General features: G+C 49.5%; 3 protein-coding genes across 3 annotated transcripts; 2 read left to right on the top strand and 1 right to left on the bottom strand.

Annotated features, from left to right (window-relative positions):
• Positions 1-6312: 6312 nt before the first annotated feature.
• Positions 6313-6956, top strand: AYL99_11753 (hypothetical protein; the record flags this gene model as incomplete). Its single annotated transcript, XM_018843258.1, has 3 exons — positions 6313-6474; positions 6570-6716; positions 6765-6956. The coding sequence occupies 3 exons, from the start codon at positions 6313-6315 to the stop codon at positions 6954-6956; spliced, it is 501 nt and encodes a 166-aa protein (XP_018687360.1).
• A 5550-nt stretch (positions 6957-12506) lies between these two features.
• AYL99_11752 (hypothetical protein) lies at positions 12507-13898 on the bottom strand (the record flags this gene model as incomplete). Its single annotated transcript, XM_018843257.1, has 2 exons — positions 12507-13827; positions 13891-13898. The coding sequence occupies 2 exons, from the start codon at positions 13896-13898 to the stop codon at positions 12507-12509; spliced, it is 1329 nt and encodes a 442-aa protein (XP_018687359.1).
• A 3257-nt stretch (positions 13899-17155) lies between these two features.
• AYL99_11751 (hypothetical protein) lies at positions 17156-17542 on the top strand (the record flags this gene model as incomplete). Its single annotated transcript, XM_018843256.1, has 1 exon — positions 17156-17542. One exon carries the CDS (start codon positions 17156-17158, stop codon positions 17540-17542), a length of 387 nt encoding a protein of 128 aa, XP_018687358.1.
• Positions 17543-24159: the final 6617 nt, after the last annotated feature.

Genomic DNA, 24159 nt, shown 5'->3' with positions numbered 1-24159 from the left:
GCAATGGTTTTGTTCTCTGATGTCAAGATGCCAAGCCAGCACATGTTTACCACAACAAACAAACAAAGGTGGTAACAGGAACAGAAGCTACCTGGCGGCGGCAAAAACGTCCATCTTTTGCGGCGCCCAGCTCTGGAGCAAGGAATAGTAGATATGGTCCCGGACCACCTGTCTGCCGCTGAGGCTGGGCCAGCATGTATTGGGAATACTGGCAAGAAAAGAGAGGAGGGTGAGTACACATCGGGAAGAGCAAACACAGCACCATCACCACTACCATCACCAACGAGTCCGTGTCCAACACATGCACACCGTTTCGTTTCTATCCCGTAGTTGAAAAGAAGGTGTCGGGAGGTTGAAACATGTTACGAGCTTACGAGCATACGGTGGACAGCGGTCAGCGCTGCCTGAACGGCTGGGGACAGTGGAGTTGGCGCAGAGGCTTCGCGACAAGGAGCGCCTTTGCAGGTCAAGCTATGTTGAATAATCCTATTCAATAGAGGCACACCATGAAGCCTGACGTTTTCTTGTCAGACGGGCACTGGGGGGAATCCGCGGTCAGAAAATTGGCCGGTCATGTCTACGTACGTATTTGGCTGAACAGCAAATGCAGGTGGGAACTCGGGGGCGTCCTTCTACACCGGCGGCGAGAAGATGGCCACTTCACGCGGCCTCAAGTCCACACATAGGGAATTCATCCTGCGCCGTGCGCTGGCGGTGCCGATGAGCGCGGCGAGGTGCGAGAGGTTCCAGCAGACTATGGTTGCGACGCGAAAGGCCAGAAATCAGGAGCATGGTTGCTTGAGCAGCCGATCTCGCTCCGACACGATCTTCGAGCCCAGAACATCAAAGAAAGGATGGGGGAGAGAGCCATGACGGCATGGTGGAGTATGAGCGCAAGACCGGAGCCTACCCACCAGGAGCTCGTCAATCCACGTCGGACAGAACTTGGACGAGAGGAGCAAAACTGATTCGCCTGCTGGATTAACACGCATGAGTGCAGCGGTATGTTGCAGCTGTATTCAGTCCGTGGCTCTCCCGCTCTCCCGGAAAAGCCGGGAGGAACTAAGGATAGGATGCGGTGCGTTGCACCACCGTTTGCAGGGAGCAGGACAGCGCCGCCGACGATCATCCGCCGCACGTGCTGACATCGACTGGAATACTCCTACACAGGCACTCTCGAGCAGCCTGCAACGCTGGAGACCGCGTTGCTAGGTCGACCAGCCTCCCGCGAAATCGCTCGTTTTTCGAAAAAGCAGCACAGGAAGTGGTATGGTTCACGGTAACATGCAAGACAGGTACAGAATGCATGGAGACATGTGAGGCATAATGAAGTGTATCACTGAAGTCCAAACCAGTGCCCAGTTCACGGAGACCAGTCGACAGACACCATGCCAGCACTTCTTTCCCGATCCGGGCTGTCAGCTCGTTTCACTTGATTGAAGTCTATTGCAGAGGAGATGCAGTCTAATAGGGCATGATGGAAGGTTATGGACAGACGGCAAGGCAGGGATGCAGAGATATCTATCGACGAGAAGGAATAAATCGCAAGAAGGCTCAGCTGACCTCGCCCCAACTGACTTGTCTCAAGGGCGCCTCGAACGTCACGTATTTACTAGCGAGCGTTATCTTGCTAGTCCAGACTCGCTGGCACCGAAAGCATTCATCCATCGGCAACAGCCATTCCCGCCACCCCCCGTGAACACTAGCCCGGGGTTTTCCATCTGCTTGCCTCAAACACGACTCTCATCCAGCGTCCTCACATCGCATCCATGAAGCTTCTCCCCGGTCCGATCATACTCTCGGGTGCAGACTGTTGAGCTCTGACTGGAAAGAAAGGACGGGCTACGAGCAGTGACGAGGCGGGTTTGTTGGCGACACCGTTGGCGAAGACAATGCACCAGCTCCTCCGAGCAATTTTACCTCGCACTGCCCGTTGTGCGGATATCGCGGTCGTCGAACTCTCTTTGCTGGTGATTTAATCGTTTGCTTTGTCGACGCGGCGTGCGCAGAACATTCATAGGCATCACGACAATTATTTCCCAGCAAAGCCTTCGAGGGCTGGTCATTCTCCAGCCTGGCTTGTCGAAACTCTTCAAAGGGATCTCATTTTTGCGTAGCTTAGCACGTCCTCTACGCCAAACCAAGCCTTTCTTGCGGTGAACGACACCTTTTCGCGCGTTTGATACGGCCAAAGCGCTACCTTGGCTCGCCCCAGGATCGCCAGTCAAGCGTCCCCTGATCTGGCTTGTTTTGTTGGCATCAACAACCCCAGATTCAGCATCCCCGCCACAGATCAAGTTGATATCAACGAGCTTGGACAGGTATTTATCGACCGACCGGATTGCCTTTCAAAAGGGCAACTTGGAAGGGCTATGCGAAACTAATATCTCAAGCGGCACGTGACTGAGCCAAGAGTTTCGGTAAAGTCCGGGACTGCTATTCGAAGAAATCCTGGCAGCGACCATCAGCAGCGGGAGGTGAGACTGGTGAAGATGCACCGTCATGCGAGTCAGGATCTCGGGCCGAGGCCATGGAGGAAGGACACCTTCGATGTTTGAATGTCGTCGTTCTTGATTCTCAGGTACAAGTCGACTCTCTCTCGCTGCCCACGATTTTCCATAGAAAGAAGTCCTTTTGTCCGAATTCCAATTGCAGGTCGACGGAGATTTAATATCCCCCGGTGGACGGCCGCCACTTATGGTGATCGGAGAAGCCCATTCATTCTTCCAATTGCTTGTTCGCAATTCTGCACAATAGCTTGCCGTGCCAGCCACAGTTCGGATCTAATATCCGTGGCACGCTTCTCAACGGAAGTTGGCGACAAGAGACTCCGCTGCCCCTGTGGTACTTTCATCCTCGTCTAATGGAGAATAATGGCGTCTATGTTGCATACTGCTCTTGGTAAAACGAATACAAGTCCACGTTCACAGCGCGGCATCGTCTTGCACAATCTGTCTCGATATCTGCGACTGAGCCTAAAGGGTCGGGTCCAACGGATCGATCCCCGAAAGAGGGAAGGGAAAAGCTCGATCCGTTGCTCAGTAAATGACGAGAGGAGGCGGGAGGAAGGTCTTACTGCAGGACGAAACCAACAATTCTGAAGACTGCAATCCCCGACGGGGATGGTTCCGGGCAATTCGGTCATTGTGCCCGTCAGTGTAGGTAGACCAAGGCCAAAGATAAAGGAATTCCTGCAGCCAGTCAAAAAGCACTACGACGTTTTGAGTCAAGTGTACGTTTGTACCCAGCGGGATCCGACGGAGTCGGCCACGACGGCTGGCGAGTCACGGAGAATATTTAATCCGCGACCACCAGCCGACACCCCATCTGCCTCTTGGAGAAACCCGAAATTTCATTTCCCGTTTCAAGTCAATGGAACCTCAACTCCCCGCACGCACTTCTTGTTTCAGGATATGGGAACGCCAAATCCGAGTGTTCATTGGCCTTTTCCCGGCCAATGGAATCATCATTCCAAACATTCATTATCTTTTTTCAAGCCAATGGACGTTCGGCATATATTTGCTTTCACATTAGACCGATGAGATTATGAAAGGCTCAAAAACTTGTCGGGCTTGGTTATGACGGACGGATCACGTGATGCGACGCGCCGTTGCGCACCGCACAAAGAACCTGCCACATTCATACTGCGTAACTCGATCATTTGGCTCATAGCTTGTTTGCAGAAGAGAAGAGAAAATAACGTGAAGACCCGAACCTTCACCCAAAAATCCAAAAACAATCAACAATCAGGATTCCCACCTGGTCACCCACGGTAGTACTAACTGATCGGCATGTGGCTTAAGTACGGCTGAGCGAACGGGAAGCCCTGTTTTCCACATCCTATGGTCGATTGCGAGGGAAACTGTGCTGACACAAATTATAATCGACAAATTTTTTTCCCTATAATAATACATCTCACATCTCTGTGGTGGGTAGGCAACAAACAGCACAATCCATGCTGCCTGCCCGACTACAAAATACTCGGTACGTAGACAAGTGCAAGTAACTTGTGTCGGCCACCTACAGTGCACAATGGACATTTGCGCAAAGCAGATTGGTAAATGAAAGCAAATATTTGAAAAGCGATTTCAGCGATAGGAACGAATGAAGGCAATCGTATGAAAAAGTCACGGGAATGTTCGCACAGGGATTGTCACCTTGACATAAGTAAGAGCTCCAGGCAGCCAATCATTAGTTATTTGTGGTGCCTCATGAACTGGCGGGGTCGAGGAACAGCCAAAGCTCACAGAGCAGAAAAGCAAATATTGACACAAAGTGATTTCAGCGCCAGGCGGCCAGTGACACCCGATGAAAAAGTTCCGGGCAGCCAGTTACAAGCTTGGGTGCTTGCTCAAGTGATGTGATATAATTTGTGTCAGAATAATTTCCCTCGCAATCGACCATAGGATGTGGAAAACAGGGCTTCCCGTTCGCTCAGCCGTACTTAAGCCACATGCCGATCAGTTAGTACTACCGTGGGTGACCAGGTGGGAATCCTGATTGTTGATTGTTTTTGGATTTTTTTTTGGGATTTGCACTTTGCCTGAGATGGATGCATCCTGTGTGAAAAGCTGGGCTGCGAGACGGCCGTGCGGAGAAGATGCCAAGGCGCTAAATGATGACCGCATGAAACTAAATTCAATGAAGCCTAGTGCCTGGGGCCCCAGTAAGCACTACTAGCTTGGCACGCTGGTGCAGCCAATCAGATTTATGATTTTTATCTTTAGCTCGGTCAGAGTTCTGTGAATTGCCAGCCCGACCCTGCTTTCCTGCTCTGATGTTCCCATCGGCCTGTGTGTGCCCTCGTGTGCACCTTCTCATGTGGGAGATTCGATTTCCTACGAGCCACTGTAAGTACCAAGATTTCAGTAGTCGACGTCTCTCGTTTGGCTTCCAATTGCTGCCTGCTGGATCGTGGTTTCAGAGTTGTAGGAAGATCAGAGACCTCGAAGTTCCCCCTTATGTCCTCTGCCTTTAATGGGAATCTGGAATGCCGTCCCCACACTTCCCTTTCAAAATGCGCTTCTGCTCTTCGGGCGTTTCTATTGGCCTCCACCATATCTCATGAGCAATCGGGTTCTACTTGCGTGGAAAACCCAAACCACAGGATGTGTAAGACCCCCGTTAAAACCCCCCCTCTTCTCACAGAAGTCACCTGACTTCGGATATGAATTCCATCCCCCACGCCAATGGTCAGAGATCGAGGTCCGAGAGGGAGGTTTGCTGGTGACATGGGCTGAGAAAATACCTATAAACGCAATAAATCAAGGTGATTGAAGAGGTATTCCTTCAACAAGATGCCAATGGCGCTGAAATCAGCCACAGGGTTACGATTTGCAATCTGCACAACGGCTTGACCTTGGACGGAGGACGAAAGCTCATAACCTTCCACCCCCACGTGGGGGTTTGCGGCCGGACGATATATGTATGTATGGGTCAGGCGAAAGGCTATCAACCTCGTCACTCCCTTGTTTCAGATACACAAATAATGCGACATGTGGAAATGCAGTCAGATGGAAGACTCACGCAATGTGGTCTGTCAAGTCGTGGATTGAGCCACCGCCTATACACATCTGTGTTTCCTCTTTGTCGGACTCCTGGCCGATAACTTGACACCGGGATTTTCCCCTCGAAGGACCTTTTTTTTGCTGGAGAAACAATGCAAGTCAAACCAGCACCATGTATTTCACCACCTTCATCCCCACTGGTCCTCAGTCGAAGATGTCGTCTGTTGCCCTGCCCTCATTGCTGATTTGACAGATTGTTGACTGAAAAAGACTGCAACTCTTATTCCAGCGGATTCAGCGAGGGCAGCGGCAGCCAAGTATGTAAGTGCCTGCACATAATTCAAGTCAAGGATATCTGACTTATTCCGCTATGCAAGAAATACTACCCAGCACGCAACGTCACTCATTCTTAACTATCAACTTTACCACACCCGTTGACCCGACCTCACTCATGAATGACATCAACCACAGCTTGCTTGTATCGTGTGCACTTGCAAGCCAACTATATCCACCACAATCGAGGCATGTTATGTCCTTACAAGATCGCCATTGCCGCCGCCACACACCTTCCTCGCAGAATGCAACTGCACCTGCCAGCCCAGATCTCCATCCGAGCGAGATCAAGTATAAGCCCTGTGCTTCAATTCTTTCTTTTGCTCTCTCCCAAGTAGCCCGTACTTACAGTCTTTACGTTCTCTCATCCAACCACTGCAGACACTCTCTTTATACTGCTTTCATGCTGTTTTCACCGTACCGTTATCCAGATCACCAAGGTTCTCGTATCTCCTCAGCCTCTCAAGCACACATGCCTCAACTCTCAGTTCACAATATCAACCCTGCTTCTGACCAAGCACCGAGAATCATACTTACTCCTCCATCACTTGAATCGTCTTCTGCTGGACAGGAGACGCAGCTCGAAAGCCTGTTGCGTGATGCAGCTCAGACCCCAGCCCCTACGAAGCCAATTGTGACCAGCACAAGTGTTTCCATTACAATTGACAAGAAGACAATGGCAAGTCTCCATGTCTCTCCGTGTCCTCAGATCGTGGCTAACAAGCACAGGACGGCACCACGACGACCACGTCCTTCTTTCGCATTGAGATCCCATTAGATCCTGACCCAAACGAAGACCCGGAAATTATCGCTGGACTCCAAAGGGTGGAAGAGCTCGCCGAGCGGGCATTTGAGAAAGAGACATTTGACGCTGTGGTATATCCGTCTCTTGCTTCGTCACCAGCACAGACTGATCTTTGAAAGTGTGATCCAAAAGATCTCCTCACGTTTCTCGAAAAGCTCATTGTCTTCCGTGATGACGGCGAAATCATCCAGTGGGATGATATTGACGAAAGTGGAGGATTCCAGTCTGGGTCTAACACCGAGGACTCTGAAGATTCAGACATTTCCGCAGCATCTGATGCTTCATGGGCACGAAACTTTTGGGTGGATTGAGGTGGCAGCTGCGCATCATTCCGGCCCAAAATGGGGCCTGCTCTTCCATCATGGGACTGAGGCTCCGGTGGGAAGTCAAGAAAGAGACGGGAACACACAATGGACACCAATGGCTTCCTGACTGGACAGGATTTTGGTTAACATCGGGACCGCACCTAATCAAGGCCGGATGGCCATTGACACGAGCACCATTATCTGATCCTACCTTGGTAACAGAGTATCACATTCCATTGCACTCCGTACGGGTTTTTTGTTTACAATATCTTTTGTGCCGCTTGTGTTGAAAACTGAATCATGTCGATCAGGACCGGATCCCTTGCAGGCATCCCTTAATGCAGGCAAGGCAATCTCTCATCGGCTCACGCTCAGGTCCACAATTACAGCCTCTTTTGAGAACCGCGGCACGCCGCAAGTCCATTGAAGCATTGCAGCAGTCTCAAGTTGGCTGTGCTTAGTGCAGGTCCGTTACCAATCTTTCATTCGTGATCCTACAGTGTTGATTTGATTTCACCAAGTCAATAGAACCCAGCCCAAAGCATGTCTTAAAAAAGGCTTAGCAGAGCTGTAAGGAAGAAACCGAGCCCGCTCCATCGCATGCCGCAACTTCCTGACTCCCTGGCACGACATAAACCACGCAAAAGTCGACAGAAATGCTGTAACATCCCGATACCAACCAATGCCGAGAAGCACGAAACCCATCCGCCGACGTGTCGATCAACCGCTCTCCTTCCATCTGCTTTTCGACTCTGCCTTCGTCTTCGTTCTTGGTCATATGGTTGTTCAAAAGAGGGTGAAAAACATGACCACATCTACAGCATTGACTACTGGGGGTTGAGTGCTAGAGCGAGGCTTGCCAATACGCCGCCTTCAATAATACGCCAGCTGACTGTGGCATCCTAAGGGTCGTCGCAGCCCAAACCCGACCTTTTCCTACATGGCTAACCACCCATAAAAGTTAACGACCCATTCCTCCGTGGAAGCACTGAGTCCATCAACAGGCGATCCAGCCCCTCGGAAAGTCCTCTCATCAGGGTCACACCGTCGGAAGCAGTTTGCCTGGACGACCCTTCACCTCTCGATCAGCCAGGGTACCGTACCCGAGCTGTGGGCTTGTGACTCGAAACAACAGCCAATGTTGCCGAAAACAGTTACTGGGCTCTCGGCAGGCTCTAGAGAGTGAACTCTATGGTACGCCTACCGTGCCATTGATCAGGAGAGGAAAGAGCGCGGGCAGATGCTACTTGTCGACTGCTCGACTCGCAGGGAAGATCGTTTGAAACATGAAGTTGCACGGCTATCGCTAACTATGAGTTTTAAGAGAAGTTTGTAAAAAATTCCCGAAATACTGCATCTCTATCTGCCTTTTCTATTGGACGGCCACCACCTTGGCCGTCAAAATCATGACACTACGGTAGAAAGTGGATTGGAAACAGGCCATGCGTGGTCCTGCGATACCTCATTCAATTTCAGGTTGTGCACAGAGACCTCAGAGTGCCACCTGATCTACAACCGACGGTCGAAGAAGTTGTGCTGTTGTCAGTGGAAGACAAAGTATTGTTGCTTTTTGAGAGAATGACACGCCTGGTGGACGATGAAACCTCTGGTAGGCGGGCGCTCTTGCCGACGAGGCAGTCAACTGCTGCTTGCGCCTCGCAAGAGGTATTTCAGCATCCCTCCTCGATCAGAGAGCAGCATGGCCGTGTAATGGCGTCGCTGTCTCAAAGCGTGTTGTGTCTGTGGCCAATAAACATGCTTCCTATCGCCAAATAATGCTGGAGCCAGTCATATTGTGCTTCGCAACAACTCTTGGGTTCCAAACATAGCGCTCTCGGTGGGAGAGGGTAGCTCGCTTTCACCGCAACGCGGCAGAATGAGGGAGCTACAGCCCCAACCTTGCATCGGCTGGTTGTGTTGATGTAAATTGGAGGAGTTCACTGGATCTTACTCTACCTGTCCCTCAGGCAAACAAAGGAGTGGCCTTGACAAACCTGGCTTATATCTATTACAGTTACTCGTTCTTTGTCGCACTTCCTGCTGGGCGGTGACACTTGGTCTGGTCACACATTGTGGCTGGGTCAACCGCGTCCCCAGAAGTATGCTTCACCAGAACTGCCCTGCTGCCTTCTCTGACACTAGTGATAGGAGACCTGGTCACTGATTATGGCTGTGCAAGGCACCCATCACCCTCGGAACGGCTGTATGAGTCAGAGTACTGATCAAATTTCCCTTAAATATCTCCCTCTCCGTCTACTCTCCCTCCTTTTCCTCTCCACACGCAGCTGCCACCTCCACCTCCTCCAGAGGCCTTGGTCTCAACTCTACCCATCTGGAGGGGAAGGAGTCTCAGAGTTATTTGAGTCAGCTACTTCCACACCAACACATCCTGCACAACACACCAGCCTCCACAACATTATGCTCCAGTACTTGCATCAACCTTGCCACCGCCAATTCATCGCACTACGAGCTTTGCAACATATATAAACTCCCCTATTCGTCATTATGCCGAAGCTTCATGCCGCGGTGCCGATGTCAAGCATCCGCAACCATGCGCAACGTCAGTCTAAAACTTTGCTCTCCGACGTACACAGCCTTGTTCTAGTCCAGGGCCAGCAACGCCATCTCATGGGCACACCAAAGCATTGACGACATCCACCAAAGTGGCTTTATATATATTCCAAACAGTTGCCATTCTGCTTAGCTGCAGACCAGCTCACTCGGTCCTTGGGAGGAAGAGCAAGCCGACGGACAATTAAAGCGTGGTATTCTGTAAGGAAAAAGGACGCGCTACCATCGAAGGCTCTCCCCTCGTTCAACATCGCCTCAGCCGGTACCGAAGCCAGGAGGACGAGAGACCATCAACCTGCACCGACGACGCCGAGACCCTTTGGAGACCCTGACAACATGGGAACTATCATCCTAGTCATGGCATACGTGATCGGAGTGCCCGGACTTGCTGCTATCTCTTCTTGCCTCTTCAAGAGCTCCTCTTCGTCTTCCTCCAAGGGGCCTCCCGGCGCCATGACGAAAGCATGCAAGCTCGTCACTCCTCTATGGGTCACGGTGCCCAGGCAATTTCTTCAGCTCACGCTGCCAAGTCATCTGCGCCACCTACAAGGTCTGCTCTCACACCCACCAATGGACGGTACGTCATCGATAGCCCACTGCGGCTTTTCAATGTATATATATTTGTTCTCTGGCGCTGTCCTTGGGCCTGCATCTCCCCTGACCAGGTTTGAGAACCGCTCTCCCCCCAGATGATGGGGGCTGCTCTCCCTCAACATGATGATGTCCATGCCTCAAGGGTCCACTGTCAACACTCTCAGAGGGCTGCGGCCTCGAACGCCAACACAGCCCGCCATTCAATCTTTGTTGTTGATACAACAGAGAGCATACAGCATGACGAGGAGCCAAGTATCAATCCGGTTGGGGCGCGGGAAGCAACTCCAGTGAGCAGCGCCCCAAAACCCCAACATCGACCGCTGCGTACCAGATGGCCAATCCTGCGCCCAAGCTGACCGCCGCACGGTTGTGGGAAACGCAAAGTGGACCACGGGCTGCGCGAGGGCTGAATTCCCCAATGATTGCGTGTGCATGTGACCTCATGGGATGCCGACTCATTTCTTGCTCGTTGCAAGAAGGAATATAGATCCGAAGGCTCGAACGAGGGTTTCATTCTCGTTCCTTGGCCGTCTGTCTGCGAGCATCTCAAGAAGAACCTCCCGAGGGACGTCAGGAGCCAGAAAGAGCTACCATTTGTGGTTCCTCTTTCACCGGCGCTACGCGGTCTGGGGAGGAAGAGGAGGAAAAGGCGACCGCGGCCGGGTGCGACGACAGTGGCCATGGGGAGAAGTTCTCCCGTTGCACGGGAGCGGTGAAGACAGCGAAATCAGCGACATCGGTGGATGATGACGAAGCGACCCCATTGTCTCGTCAACGATGGACTGTTATGATGGAGGACCTGGGCAGGGTGTCAGTGAAGGGCGGCCGACTTCGTCGATGTCTATGTATGTGCCTGCGGTAGGCTCGAGCGGGGTTCATTCAGCTATCAAACAAACTGGCTCTTTCCTGTCACCGTCAAGCACTTCGGGGCGTAATATATTATACAGTTTCGAGCAGCCTCTTTGGCCGGAAACCATGGTGACCAGCTGCCTAGTTGCCCAGGACACGTCGGTGCCCTGGCCCCGCCCCCCTTGGTTGGGATTGCTTGCCCATCGACCACGTATATGAATACACACGTCCTTTTTTGAAACCCACGCTTCCGGAACCCATTAGTTAATTCCCCTTTCCCCATGGCACAAGAAATGGTTGGTTGTAAGATGAGACATGGAGGCGTAAATAATGACCAATTTAAATTTGAAGCTCTGGTTTTATCTGCATGTCGAGCGCCCGGGGGGCAGGGGGGTAATGAATGAAACAGCAGCTAATTTGCGAGTAGGAGGAAGCGATGGCCTATATGTTGAACCAACCACACTGATAGAATTGATTTATTTTCGATGAAAGCTGTGTGTGTGCGGCGCAAGACTTCTGAAGCACGGACCATGAGTAGGACAACGGGGGAGGAGAGTCCACCGCTCAAATATCTGGCCACTGCTTTCTTGGACCTAGCTAGTTTTTCTCTTTTCTAACGATTCGATAGAGTCCAAAAGCCATTGCTGACAGTCGCAAGTCGAAGTGGACTATGGAACACGTATCAATTCATGCTATCCGGTCTTAATCAACTTGTTTAGTCTGACCGTCGATCGATCACCTGCCATGTCCTGTCACCCCATGCGATCACCAGCTCCTGGTGCATATGGCCACCGACCCCAGCCTGCGAGACCTATCTTCCCTCCAGCTGACAGCATCTCTCTCACGGCCCCGAAGCCGACATGAACTTGATTACCCCAAATACCATCGCAAACACAGTACAGTAAGCTGTGCCTCTCTGCTCTCTCTGTTCCTCCACTCATCCAGCCGGCCGAAGTTGTATTGTGCTTTCAGGTAGGGAGGGCAGGAGGAAGGGCCAACAGACTGCACGAAGCAGTAGTTTCTGGGGAAAGGGGGAAAGAAAAGCATCGCAGGATAGCTCAGCTCCAAGAGGAGCGTCGGAGCGTTGGGAAGCGCATCCTTCCTCTGTTCCACATACAACAGGCTGAACAATAACATATGAAAAAAAAGCAAAGCTAAGAAGCTCCACGGGCAACTTGTTTTCGGACAAATTGGAACTTTTTTTGTGTGTATCCGATACAGTTGAACTTCTCTGCGTGAACAGGCCAGGGACTCCAGTGTGTGTGGGTGTGTATCCTGTACTGGCGTAAAGAAACAAAAACGAAATCCGAAGAGGACGTGTGCCGTGTGCCGCGTAGAGACTCGGGATGGTAGACCTGTGGGACATAGCCTCCAAAATTGAGTCAGGGACATCTGAACTGAGCACAGCCAGGGTGGGCGAGTCCTGTGCCACGCAGCAGGAATACGCAGACAATGAAGGTATTTGTCGACGATGTGTTGAAGCAGGTAGGAACCTAAGGTTCAACAGGACCTTGGGTCCCAGGGTGATAGCCACGTTGAAGATTAATTGTCCGCCGCGGCTTGCTCGGCGTCTCCGTCGTTCCCGTCGTCCGGCTGCTCCGCCGTGGTCGTCGACGTGCTGGCCACGGAAGCCTGTGGATTCAACGAGCAGCGTTTTCCCAGATCACGCCACTTGCAATTGGCACAGGCACCGCCGAAATGGTCTGGAAGGTGGCGGCAGGAGGTAAACGGCGCGAGGCGGCCGGCGCGGCACGAGTCACACGGCTGGGTGGGCGCAACCCCGCGGGATTGGATGAGGATCGCGTTGATGTACGACAGGCGTCGCGACAGGATTTGTTCCGGATGGATCCGATTGCGGACGTAGGGCACATCGCTTCCGGGCATGTCCAGGATCGAACGACTTCGCGCACCGGTGACGGCCGGCGCCAATTGTCGGTTGCCCACGACCAGGACGGGAGTCTGTGGTGCGCCGGTCGCAGAGGAAGACGAAGTCCCAGCAGTGCGGCCGAGTCGGCGACCCCGAGCGGGTGTGACCTGCAAATCTGTTGCTGGCGTGGTAGTAGTACCCTGTGCAGCTGCGCCTGGAGTGGTGAGTTGATTATTAGCCGGCTGGGGAGTTTGCGATTCAGCAGCTGCAACTGGGGCATTGACTTGAGTGTTAGCCGGTTGGGCATTTTGTGATTCAACAACTGAATCTGGTGAATTGGCTTGAGAGCTAGCTCGGTGGGCATTTTGAGATTCAATGTCTGAGTCTGAAGCGTAGTCTGGGCTGTTAGCTCTCAGGGCATCTTGCATGTCAGCATCTGAGCCTGAAGTGATGCCTGGACTATCAGCTCCCAAGGTATCTTGCATCTCAGCATCTGCGTCTGAAGTGTTGTCGAGACTGCGAGCCTGCGTGGCATGTTGAGATCCAGTATCGGCTACTTGAGTCGGTCCCCAGGAATGGTTGTCTCTCCAGTGCTGCATATTTGGCCACTCACCAGTTCTCATCCGCTCCGCCAGCCACTGAGCCGTCTCGGGGGGGCTTGGAGACGGTGTGATGTGAGGGCTGTTTGGCGGCACCTCAAAAGGGTCTCTCCGAGGACGGGCCCATTCATCCCGTCGGTAGAGACGGGTTTTGAACATAGCGAGTCGGATTTCGACCTTTTCCCATTCATAGAGAGGGGTCCGAGATCGTTCTCGTGGACTTGAAGGCCGGGAGTCTGCAGGCTGCTGATGATCTGGAGGCTCGGTGTCGGCGAGGTGTGGAAACACAGCGTTGATCCACTTGTCGTCAGCATCTGCATTTGTACCTTCTGCATTTGTCTGCTGTGCCGCTTTCCCCTTGCCTCGGGCAACGGGAGTCGTATTGGTATTATCGTTCCTAGGGACCCTTGCTTTAGTATCGTCGGCAACTGTCAGGGGCCTATATATGAAAGCAACTCACTGAGACATTGTAAGAATCTGATCCTTTGTTAGCAGGAGACGGCAATCACATCAGACAGGGACTCACCAAGATAGGTACTCTGAGCGCGTACGGTTGTTGATGGTGATGATGACAGTGATGGTAGTATTGCTTGCGTTGTTGTGGAGATGGAAGTGGTAATGGTGATGGTAACGGATGAAAAGGATAGTTTTGGGTGTCAACAGTTGAAAGACGGATGAATATCACCTACGCGACGTCGCTGCCTGAGTGTTCATTAAATAACTCACTCACTGCCATACAATGAATTTCAGACGCGTTGTTTGTTTCTGCACCTGTTCCATCCACACGGCGTTTCAGCAGCCTACGTACCTGTGGTTTCTGACTGAACACACCACGCGAATGAAGTCAGTTCCAGAATAGGTAAGTAACTTCCACTGAAGTATGGTAACCTCCACGAAGGAAGGCTGTGTGTGTGTATATATGTATGGATTCAACTCAGATGGGAAATTGTGCGTCGACCGTGAACCGCCAGCACAGAAGAAGGACAAAGAAGTAAGGACCTGTTGCCCTATGAGGTTCCTTTGTGCTGTCCGTCGTGGCCCTCCGTCGCTGGAACTCACTCAATACGAGATGCATAGTGACGACTGGAGTTCCTTGCTCCGAAGGCAGGTTGCCAATGGTGCTGACGGCGCCAACACTCCTGGAAAAGTGGCTGGTCTGTCTGCGTTTTCCCTTGGGAATGGCTCTTTCTCCTCTTTCTGTGAGCCTCAGGGCCTTCTCTCACTGCGTGTGACACTGACTCAGAGTCCGGCCAGAGATTCGTTCTCAATCTTTGCTGATGCACCACCGAGCAAGGCTTCTGGGCAGTCCTCGTCTTGTGTCACGCGTGCCTGCACGTGACTGGCGCGCCTACACGTGACGGGCTAAGATGGGGAAGGTCTGCCGAGGGCTACTTCTACCTCGCCATCCCACTTCCTTCCTTTGACAGACTCCGTCAGAGACAGCCCACCACAACAGTTAGCTAGATAGCTAGAGAACCGTGCTATTGCAGCCGTTCATCTCCACCAGTGTGGTGGATTCCTTACTTCCTTCTTTTCTTCCATGTGATATGGTAGCAACGCTCTTAAACGTACTGCACGTTTGATCGAAGCCTCCGTCTGAACCTGGTCCCCTTCCGCAGTTACCCCTCTCTTATCAAACCCTCATCTCCCTGACTTCTCGGCCGGCCGCGAAGGCACTCCTCCTCAGAGCCCTCGCTAGCTCACGACCCTTAACGACCGTAGACTTCCAATCTGTGACCTGTCGGACCTACTCGCCCAAAGGCTAGTTTTCCAGGATACGAGCGCCGGACTTTGAGTCGGCAGTTACAAACGGATTAATACTTTGATACTAGTTACAAAAAAATCACACCCAACGGGCTGACTCTCACCTCTCTGAATGCCACGGAAATCAGAAGAAGAACGCCTCCGAGAATACACTAAGCAGTTTTATGAAGTATACGGACGCGGTAAGAGACGGAACGCCAGGTCAACGCAAAATCAAACTACACTCTCACTCAGACCTAGAACGGTATCTATTATAGAGTTATAATCTCTCTTACCTATCACGGAGGTCTCGTCGTTAAGCCAGGTCACGAGCAAATAGATACCAATCGTTCCTTCTATTCCGTCTATCCCTAGATCCTACGTACAAACTCCGGCGTCGTACCTGTCCCTCCCGGACGCACTCGAACGCGACTACCTCCAGAGGATAGGAGTTCAAGCCGCGGATCCCGCGGTGCAGTAGCGAATTGAACAACTCACGAAAACTCCCGCCTTTCAACAATTCCGCGATAGAGACACAGCGTCCTCCCCTCCATCTTATGGATCGCCCCCTCTCTCGCCCGTGATTCCTTTTGCCTAGACTCTAGGCTTTAAGGATATCCCGTAAGACCTATACTCGGAACGTATGTCACAAAATCAAGAGTCGGGGTTCAATATGGAGAATAACGCTACTTAGCCCTCGGGCCCGAGCCAAAACTAAACCTCGGACCTAGTAGCTCACGACCTAACCGAGCATCGACCCGGGTCCCTAAGCCACCTTTAACTAAATCAATCACCCCCACCGAGTCGGCCTTTAGCCTCTACTATCGAGATATATTCTAATAATCAATATAGGCGAGATATAGAGTTTATTATCGTCGTATCTAAGCTCCCAGCCTCGGAGGCCGGAATCTTAGGAACCCTACTCACGGACGTGGTCGTGACTAAGGCTCGCGGAGCTCTCGCGCTCTATGACCAAGAAATGAGAGCTAATCTATAGGAAAAAGCAAAGCTTCGCTGTGTAATAGATGAAGCCGTATTTGAAGAAGGCGCCGTAGACTTCGTAAACCGATTCTTGTAGGGACCGGATCACCGGCCCGGAGCACCTACGGAGAACATAGATAACCCGATCGAGCGAAGAAGACGTCGCTTCGCAGCGTACGTACAGCCTCAATATCGAATAGATATCCCTTCCTTTACCGGTCGAGCCCCTGCTTCGCCAATTCTCTCTCATATGCCGACGCACCAAGCCGGTACACCACCTACCTACACTCAGTAACACTCGGCCCTAGCTTACGGATAGTATCCCCCTTATCGTCTACCGCCGCGAGCCTGGAGCCTCTATCCTCCGACGACGTATGAGAGAGGACCAGTAATGTCCGTAGCGCCTATGTAAGGCCCGATGCAGCCAGTGGGATTTCTTCCACTAGCATCGGCCCCTATGGGAATGCAACCACTAGGACCGCCGGGACCACTATCTCACGCCGCCAGCCACTCAGCACTATCAACTAGACGTCTCAAGCCGTCGGACATCGGCGACTTCGACGGTAATTAGCTCACCTTCTTTATATCTCGCATTGTCGCCTTCGCCGAAAAATATAGATAGGCCGCCGTGTTAGACGTGATGCCACTATGCATGAAGGATAAGGTACGTCTTTGGTACGATATACTAGACCCCGCTACTAAAGGCAATATAAACGCGTCTCTTGACGCTTGGATCATCAATCTACGTACACGATTCGTAGAGGACCCCACTATCGCGCAAGACCGAGTAGATAGATGTAAATTCTGGTTCAGTAAACGGGACTAGTTAAGCTTCCGTTCATACGTCACGAAGAAGCAGGCCTACCTATAGGACGCCGGAATTGTCGATCCCTTCGCCATAGCTAACGCTATCTGGAAGGATATGGATCTATTTTTGCAAAATATAGCCCCGCGCCCTCACCTACAGATATCGCTCGACGAATTCCTCCGGATACTATATAATGCGGAATACTAAGCTTACCGCCTGTGGCAATCCACATAACGCTTTCAGTACCCGACCGGACGTCGAGATAACCGGCAGGATCGAACCTATCCGGAAAAGACCAACCGGGAATTCCGTGAGACCCGTCGTCCTGACTAATCGACCGCCGGGGAAGGCGACCGTCCGTACGGACCTTAAGGCAATCCGCAGGATAGATCTAGATATCAGAATCAAAGCCGGGACCGGGATCGGTACTAGAACCGTAACCGATATCAGAACCGTAATCGATATCAAAATCGTAATCGTTATCAAAACCGTTAGCGGTCACACCTCGTGGAACAATAGGACGAAGACGAATCTCCGGATACGGATGACTCTTCACCGCACCAAGAGTTCTATAGCCTAGACGATTCCCTAAAGTCTCAGTCTAGTCCTGTCCGCACCTCACGAGAGAAAGTCCGCGTTCAGCCCTACTAATCGCTACTACGGAAGGGTATCCTATCGAAAGGTACTAAACGCGAAAGCCCCAAGCGTATCCAATTCTCGGAAGGCGATAAGGAGAACGCGAAACCTTCCTCCCCCGCGGCATCTCCTTCCCCTAACCTAATTGAATTCGACGCGGGGAAATAGGTGGCGGATCGTCGACTAGTGGTGACGACTCCGGTAAGTTAAGTGATAACCTAAACGGCAACTCTACTACCTTACTATCGTTATCTTATCCACTTTTGGCAGAAGGAATTGCGTTTATATTTTACGAATAAACAGTAATCGACGATACCGGAAGTTACCGAGTATATATTAGAGTAAAAAGCCCTTTTAGACTATCCTTCGCGGATATAGATATATAGATCGGAACCCGTATGCCCTTTTATGTAGACACCGGATCGGGTATCTCCCTATTGCGACGGGACCAAATGGAAAACTTTCCACGAGTGAAGATCCGTCGGATACGGAAGGGTAAGTCAGTAAAAATCGAAGGTATCGCTACCGGAAAACTTATCAAAACAAACGAGTATATCAAATTACTAATAGTCCTATAGGTATCGGAGGGGGAAAAGGTATACTATTACGGCGAAGTGTATATCGTGAACGACCTACTAATCCTATATATTCTGAGCACTAGAGTTCTAGCACTAAATGACCTTAACTTCAAATAGTAATTCGCAAAAGGAAAACCCAGCCTATATATAAATAGACACTATATACCTCTTAGATTTAGTATCAATAATATCGATAATGAAACCTACCCCGCTGAAATATCCCCTTATCGAGTCACTCTCCTAGCAAATCGGATAGTTATTATGGAACCGGGTACTGGACTAAACGTACTAATTCGTATCCGCCGACCGAAGTCTTGTGGAGGCGGTCGCGGTTACTACTTGGTCGAGCCCGATCGGGCCCTATTCAAACTAGAACGCGGATAGATAGCCGGGGTACCTAATTGTCTCGTCCGAACAGACGAAGACTATTTAGCTATTTCAAATTTCGGCAAATGCACCGTTAAGATTTTGAAGGGGTAACGACTTACTATAGTATATATATATTACGCGAACCCTACCGAGAGCACTAGCGCACACCTATACCTAGTAATAGACGAGATATTCCGTGGCCTACTAGATAACTCCGAGATGGAAGACAAGCTATTCCCGGAGGACTTACCATTCCAAATCCATCCTATAGATAAAGATATCAGCATTTTAGAGGCTAACGTTTCCGACGCCTAGGGAGCAGAATATTAGGAGAAAGTACGACGTATCTTACGCGCACGAAAGGAGCTCTTTCGAAAAGATATGAGTATATTTAACGACGGTATCGATATATCTATCCTATTCAAACCGGATATCGACCTCGCTAAACTTAAATAGGCACCTTATAATCTCTCCCGTAAGGACCGCGAAGCCTTCGATAAGGTTATAAAGTTACTACGGTAATAAGGACGAGTAAAACAAGTCCCTCTGGGATAACTAAGTGCCGCAGTATCACTAGCTTTCGTCGTCTAGCGAAACGGTAAGCCACGAGTGGTTATTGACCTGAGAAAAATAAATACCGCTCTTTACCCTAACGCGTATCTATTGCTAAAGTAAGACACGATCTTATAGGTACTGAGCGGCTTAGTTATCTTTTCCTTACTCGACTTCGTCAAAAGCTTCTTCTAGTAGCCTATTGCTCCGGAAGACCAATAGAAGATAGTATTCGTCACCCCGCACCGCGGATAAGAAATGCTATACGTCGTAACTATGGGTTTGATAAACTCGCCCGGATTCTTCTAATATCGAATGGAGGACTTACTAGTCTCCTACTTATGGAAGTTCGTACTAGTTTACGTTGACGATATTATTATTTTCAGCCGCTCTCCGTCGGAGCACCTAAAGTATCTGGGGGAGGTGCTTACTCTACTGGAGAAATCGGGAATCACTCTATTCATTACTAAATGCTTCTTTATATTCCTATCTATTCACGCCTTAGGACACTACGTATCTCGACTTGGGATGAGTACGTAGGAAGAGAAGATAAAAGTTATTATAGAGTTATACTTTCCGGAGACGCTTTAATAACTAGAGATCACCGTCGGGCTATTCGGGTATTACCGTCATTTCATCCACTTCTTTACAGTATATATCGAAGCTCTTAGTTACTTGAAGATAAAAGGACTGAAAGGAGGACCCGGAAAGGGTAGAGAACGAGTAAAGTTCACGTTAAAACGATTGATAACTAAGTATACTATCTTAGACGAAATCGAGAAAGGAAAAGTGGCGTTCTAGGTATTAAAGGACCTATTCGCCGCCTACCTAATTTTACCCTATCCGGACTTTTAAAGAGGCTTTATTTTCTATGTCGACGGGAGTAAAGAAATGGGCTACGGTATCGCGGTCCACTAGATCGGTGCGGACGGAATTGAACGGCCTATCTTATTTCTGTCTAGAACCCTGTCGAACGCGGAAAAGAACTACTAGCTAACCGAGCTTGAGACCGGTGCGTTGATATGGGCACTATAGAAGCTACCCTAATATACGGACTATGGAGACCTAACGGTCGTCTACGACTATCAAGCCCTTATCCAGTTATTTAAGGACGAAGGTCCTTTGAAAGGGAGACGATCGGATAGACTAAACCGTTAGCGAATCTTCCTCTCTAAATACCGCGGGCGCATAAAGATTATCTATAAGCCCGGAAAGCTATACCGAAACGCTGATACGCTCTCTCGTCTGCCTTCCGGCTTACCTGACGAGGCGGACGCTATAACACTTACGACCTTCTTGAGTAACTAAACTCATACGGAATTTAAATCGGATTATCGAGCAAATCCCGTGGGCAGAAGGATATTCCGGCAAACCTTGATCGGTATACCCGAGGTATCAGCGGAAATCGACGGAGAAAGGGTCGCACGCCAGGCTGACCTCTTCCGGACGGACCCGGCGCTGCTATAGTAAATTCGCCTCGCGCTATTATAGGATCGCCGGCTGAAAACCGTCTATATGACGATTCGTAAGCGGATAAAGGAATCGCTAAATGACCCTGACGGCGTTGACAATACCCTAGATGGCTTCCGAATAGATCAGGACTCACTACTCATATATAAGCTGGAAAAGGACGGTCGAATGAGATTATACGTCCCCTTAAAGCTAGTCCGCCAGTTCCTAGAATATGCACACGATACGTAAGTATATGTAGGAGTCAACCGGGTCACGGAACGACTACGAAGACATTTCTATATCGTTAACTTACAACCTCTCGCACAAGTCTATATCAATAGTTATCCGGTTTGCGTAGTAGTAAAGCTATCGTATCACAAACCATTCGAAGACTTATAGCTAGTGGAGACCCTAAGCTAACTATACGAAGTGTAGACTATGGACTTCGTCGTTAGCCTGCTCACTACTGTCAATGGGTACGACGCTATCTTAACGGTAATAGACAAATTCTCCAAATGGATTATATTGATCTCCGGGAAGACGACCTAGGACGCCTTCGAATAGGCTATCGTTTACTATAACGAATATTTCTCCAAGTTCGGACTGCCTGGAACCATTATCAGCGACCGGGATCCAAAATTTACCTCACAGTTTTGGACGGCTATTTTCAAACGGACTAGGGTTAAACTGGCTCTTATAACGGCTTACTACCCAGCGGCTAACGATTAGAGCGAGCGGATAAATCAAACGGTGGAAACGGCCTTGAGATGTCTCATAGCGGATCATACGAATAATAAAGGAGTGATAGAATGGGATGAACTACTTCCTAACGTGTCATATGCCCTAAATACAGCGGTAAATGCCTCCACTAAGGCTACTCTATTCGAATTGTTATATAGCTTTCTATCTCGTGACGGTATTGATCCCATCTTATCTCAGAATACGGAAGTAGATACCTTCCTTGACGATCGACGATAGATTCGGAGGGAAGCGTCGGATATAATAGATCTTACAAAGGCTAGAATGGCCCGATACTTTAACGAAAAATATATACCTATACGAGTCGGCGACTAGATGATATTGAAGCTCGCGATAGGAGTGAAAATCGGATATCGCCTACTAAATATATTAGCGTTGGACGTCCGTAAGATCGGTCCTTTTAAGGTTAAGAATAAAATTAGTAAAGTCGCGTTCGAACTCGAGCTACTACCTCATATTAAAATTCACCCGGTTATCTCTTATATCTATCTAGAACCTATAACTCCGGATACTCTTAACCGCAAATAAGCTCCCTCTCCACCGGTTATCGTTAAAGGGGAAGAGCGATACGTAATCGATCGAATCTTGAAAAAGGAATAACGAAAAATCCCAGGAACGTTAGCGAAAGCTATATTCTATCGCGTCCGCTAGAAGGGCCTCGGCCTAGAGGAGAACGCATAGATTGAGAAGGACGAACTCCGGTCGTAGATCCCGGAACTCGTCGACGCGTTCGATAACGCGACGAAACGAAAACTACGCTAGTCCTGAAGGGTGAAAGGATCTAAGCTGTTATATTTACCTATCACTTTCTTTCATTATATCCAATAGGTAACCTTAGCGGGCCCTGTTATAGTAGACTATAGAGCCTAGTATTATTCAATATTAATAACGGATAGTAAGGGTAATATCGAAAGACTTTTATTAATAATATTAGAATAAGAGTGCGGTAGAGGAAGAGAAAAGTAAAGATAGCGCTAAGAATTTTTATCTCGTGAGGAGATACCTTACCTATTCTTCACCTTCACCTATTCTTTATATTTAATCATCCTCCGCAAAAATTCTCGCTCCTCACTTTTCATAAAACCTTCCTCCTTCTTAGATAAGTCTATAACACCCTGATCTATTATCCCGAGATAGCGGAGAATCACACTAAATCTCGAATCGAAGCCTAGTAACTGGACGCTCTAACGTAAGTGGAGGTCTGGGAATCCGGCGGACAACCTCAGAACGAACTATAGGAAGTTCAACTCTAAGATAAGAATCAATACCAAAATAAAACCTAGGGATAGAGCGCGTAACCTCAGAACGAACATTCTGAACCCGACTAGGCGGAACCACGAAGCGGTCCTAACTTAAGCCTACCTACGCTAGAAAACTAAACCTCCCTTAAGCTAGTCACCCTAAAGTTATATCTATCGGAAGCCCTCGCTTAAGCTCGAACCTCGGAGACCGTAATATTCGATAACGCCGAAGGCCTAGTGAAAACTACTATACTTCCGATCGGTCTTCCTTAACGTCAGGAATAAGAAGGAGATAGATAGGGAAACCTTCACTCTAAAATAATATAACGAGGATACCTCGAGAAAAAGAAGCCGCGTAAGGAAAACAGCGGTAGCGTAGTTAAAGTTATGGGAGAAAAGAGTGCGAAAGAAAAAACTCTATAGGAATTGGACGCGGAGCGCCGATTCGTGGATAAGTACGATCTCGCACCTATAGTAGTTCTGGGAGAAGAAGATAATACTATCGAAGACTAGTACTAAGTCACCGCGTACCCCTCTGACTTTACGTACCTATATACTATCTCCACCGTAGTAAACGAAACCCTATTCAAGGGCAATTTCGCGCGCGTATAATTTCACGTCTCACTCTATATTAGCTCGTTATAGCTTATTCTGGGATATCGGCATATAAGACACTAAGATAAATCCGAGTTCAAAAGCGTCCTCAGATTTACGGTAGACGCGATCAAGACTATAGAACTCACTAGAACGTCTAGCTACTCCGAGTATTAGCGGATCAACCTAGATAACGTCTACTATAACCTTATCATTGACTACGACCTATCGTATGTTAATTCGGAGAATATCTTCACTCCAATTACTCCTACTATAATCCACGATCTCGCGATTTATATAGGCGATACCGGAGGTCACCTAGTCGTGTATATCTACGGAAGTAACTTTATAGACCGGAATTGCTAGGCTCTTGTTGAAAAACTTCTATAGGATCGATAGAAAAACCCGTTAGACGTTTAGATCCCAGAAGGCAAATTAATATTTATAATCTAGCGGAGTGAGTTTAAGGATAAAGAAAGACGGTTAGATATACCCGACTATTAGTCAAAATATTCATTCTTTAATTTGGACGAGTTCCTTATTGTCAACTCTATCGCTCCTCTCGAGGAAGATAAATAAGCTGGTGTCGAAATCTCGGATTAGTAGGCTAAAATTTATAAAGTCTACTTCGCCGAGATAGCCGGGGGCGGTGACCGTATATATCTGGCACTACTTGACCTTCCCGTCGAGGACTAGATTCGGTTATAACTAGGAATCGTAGTCAAAATCGCACTAGCCGACGCGGTCGTTGACGAGGAGGATACCTAGAATATTTGGATACACACCGTCGTCGCGGACTCTATACCTGGACTGCTAGGGTGTCTACTCCCCCTCCACATGACGAGACATTAGAGTAAGGAGGTTAGAGCGTTCGTCGGTTGGGAAGAAATCCGACTTGTTCGTCTCGGAGTCCAAGACGATCTTATCTTTAATATCGCTAAACTACGCAAGATAAAGACGACTAAGCTATCGGTATTAATCCCGGTCGACGTAAATTAGTATAAGAATCGTATTAT

Source organism: Fonsecaea erecta, assembly GCF_001651985.1.
Source record: "Fonsecaea erecta strain CBS 125763 chromosome Unknown Scaff16, whole genome shotgun sequence".
In the NCBI taxonomy this organism is placed as follows: domain Eukaryota; kingdom Fungi; phylum Ascomycota; class Eurotiomycetes; order Chaetothyriales; family Herpotrichiellaceae; genus Fonsecaea; species Fonsecaea erecta.
Note: the sequence above shows the minus strand (reverse complement) of the source record. Positions and strands in the feature narration are given on the sequence as shown.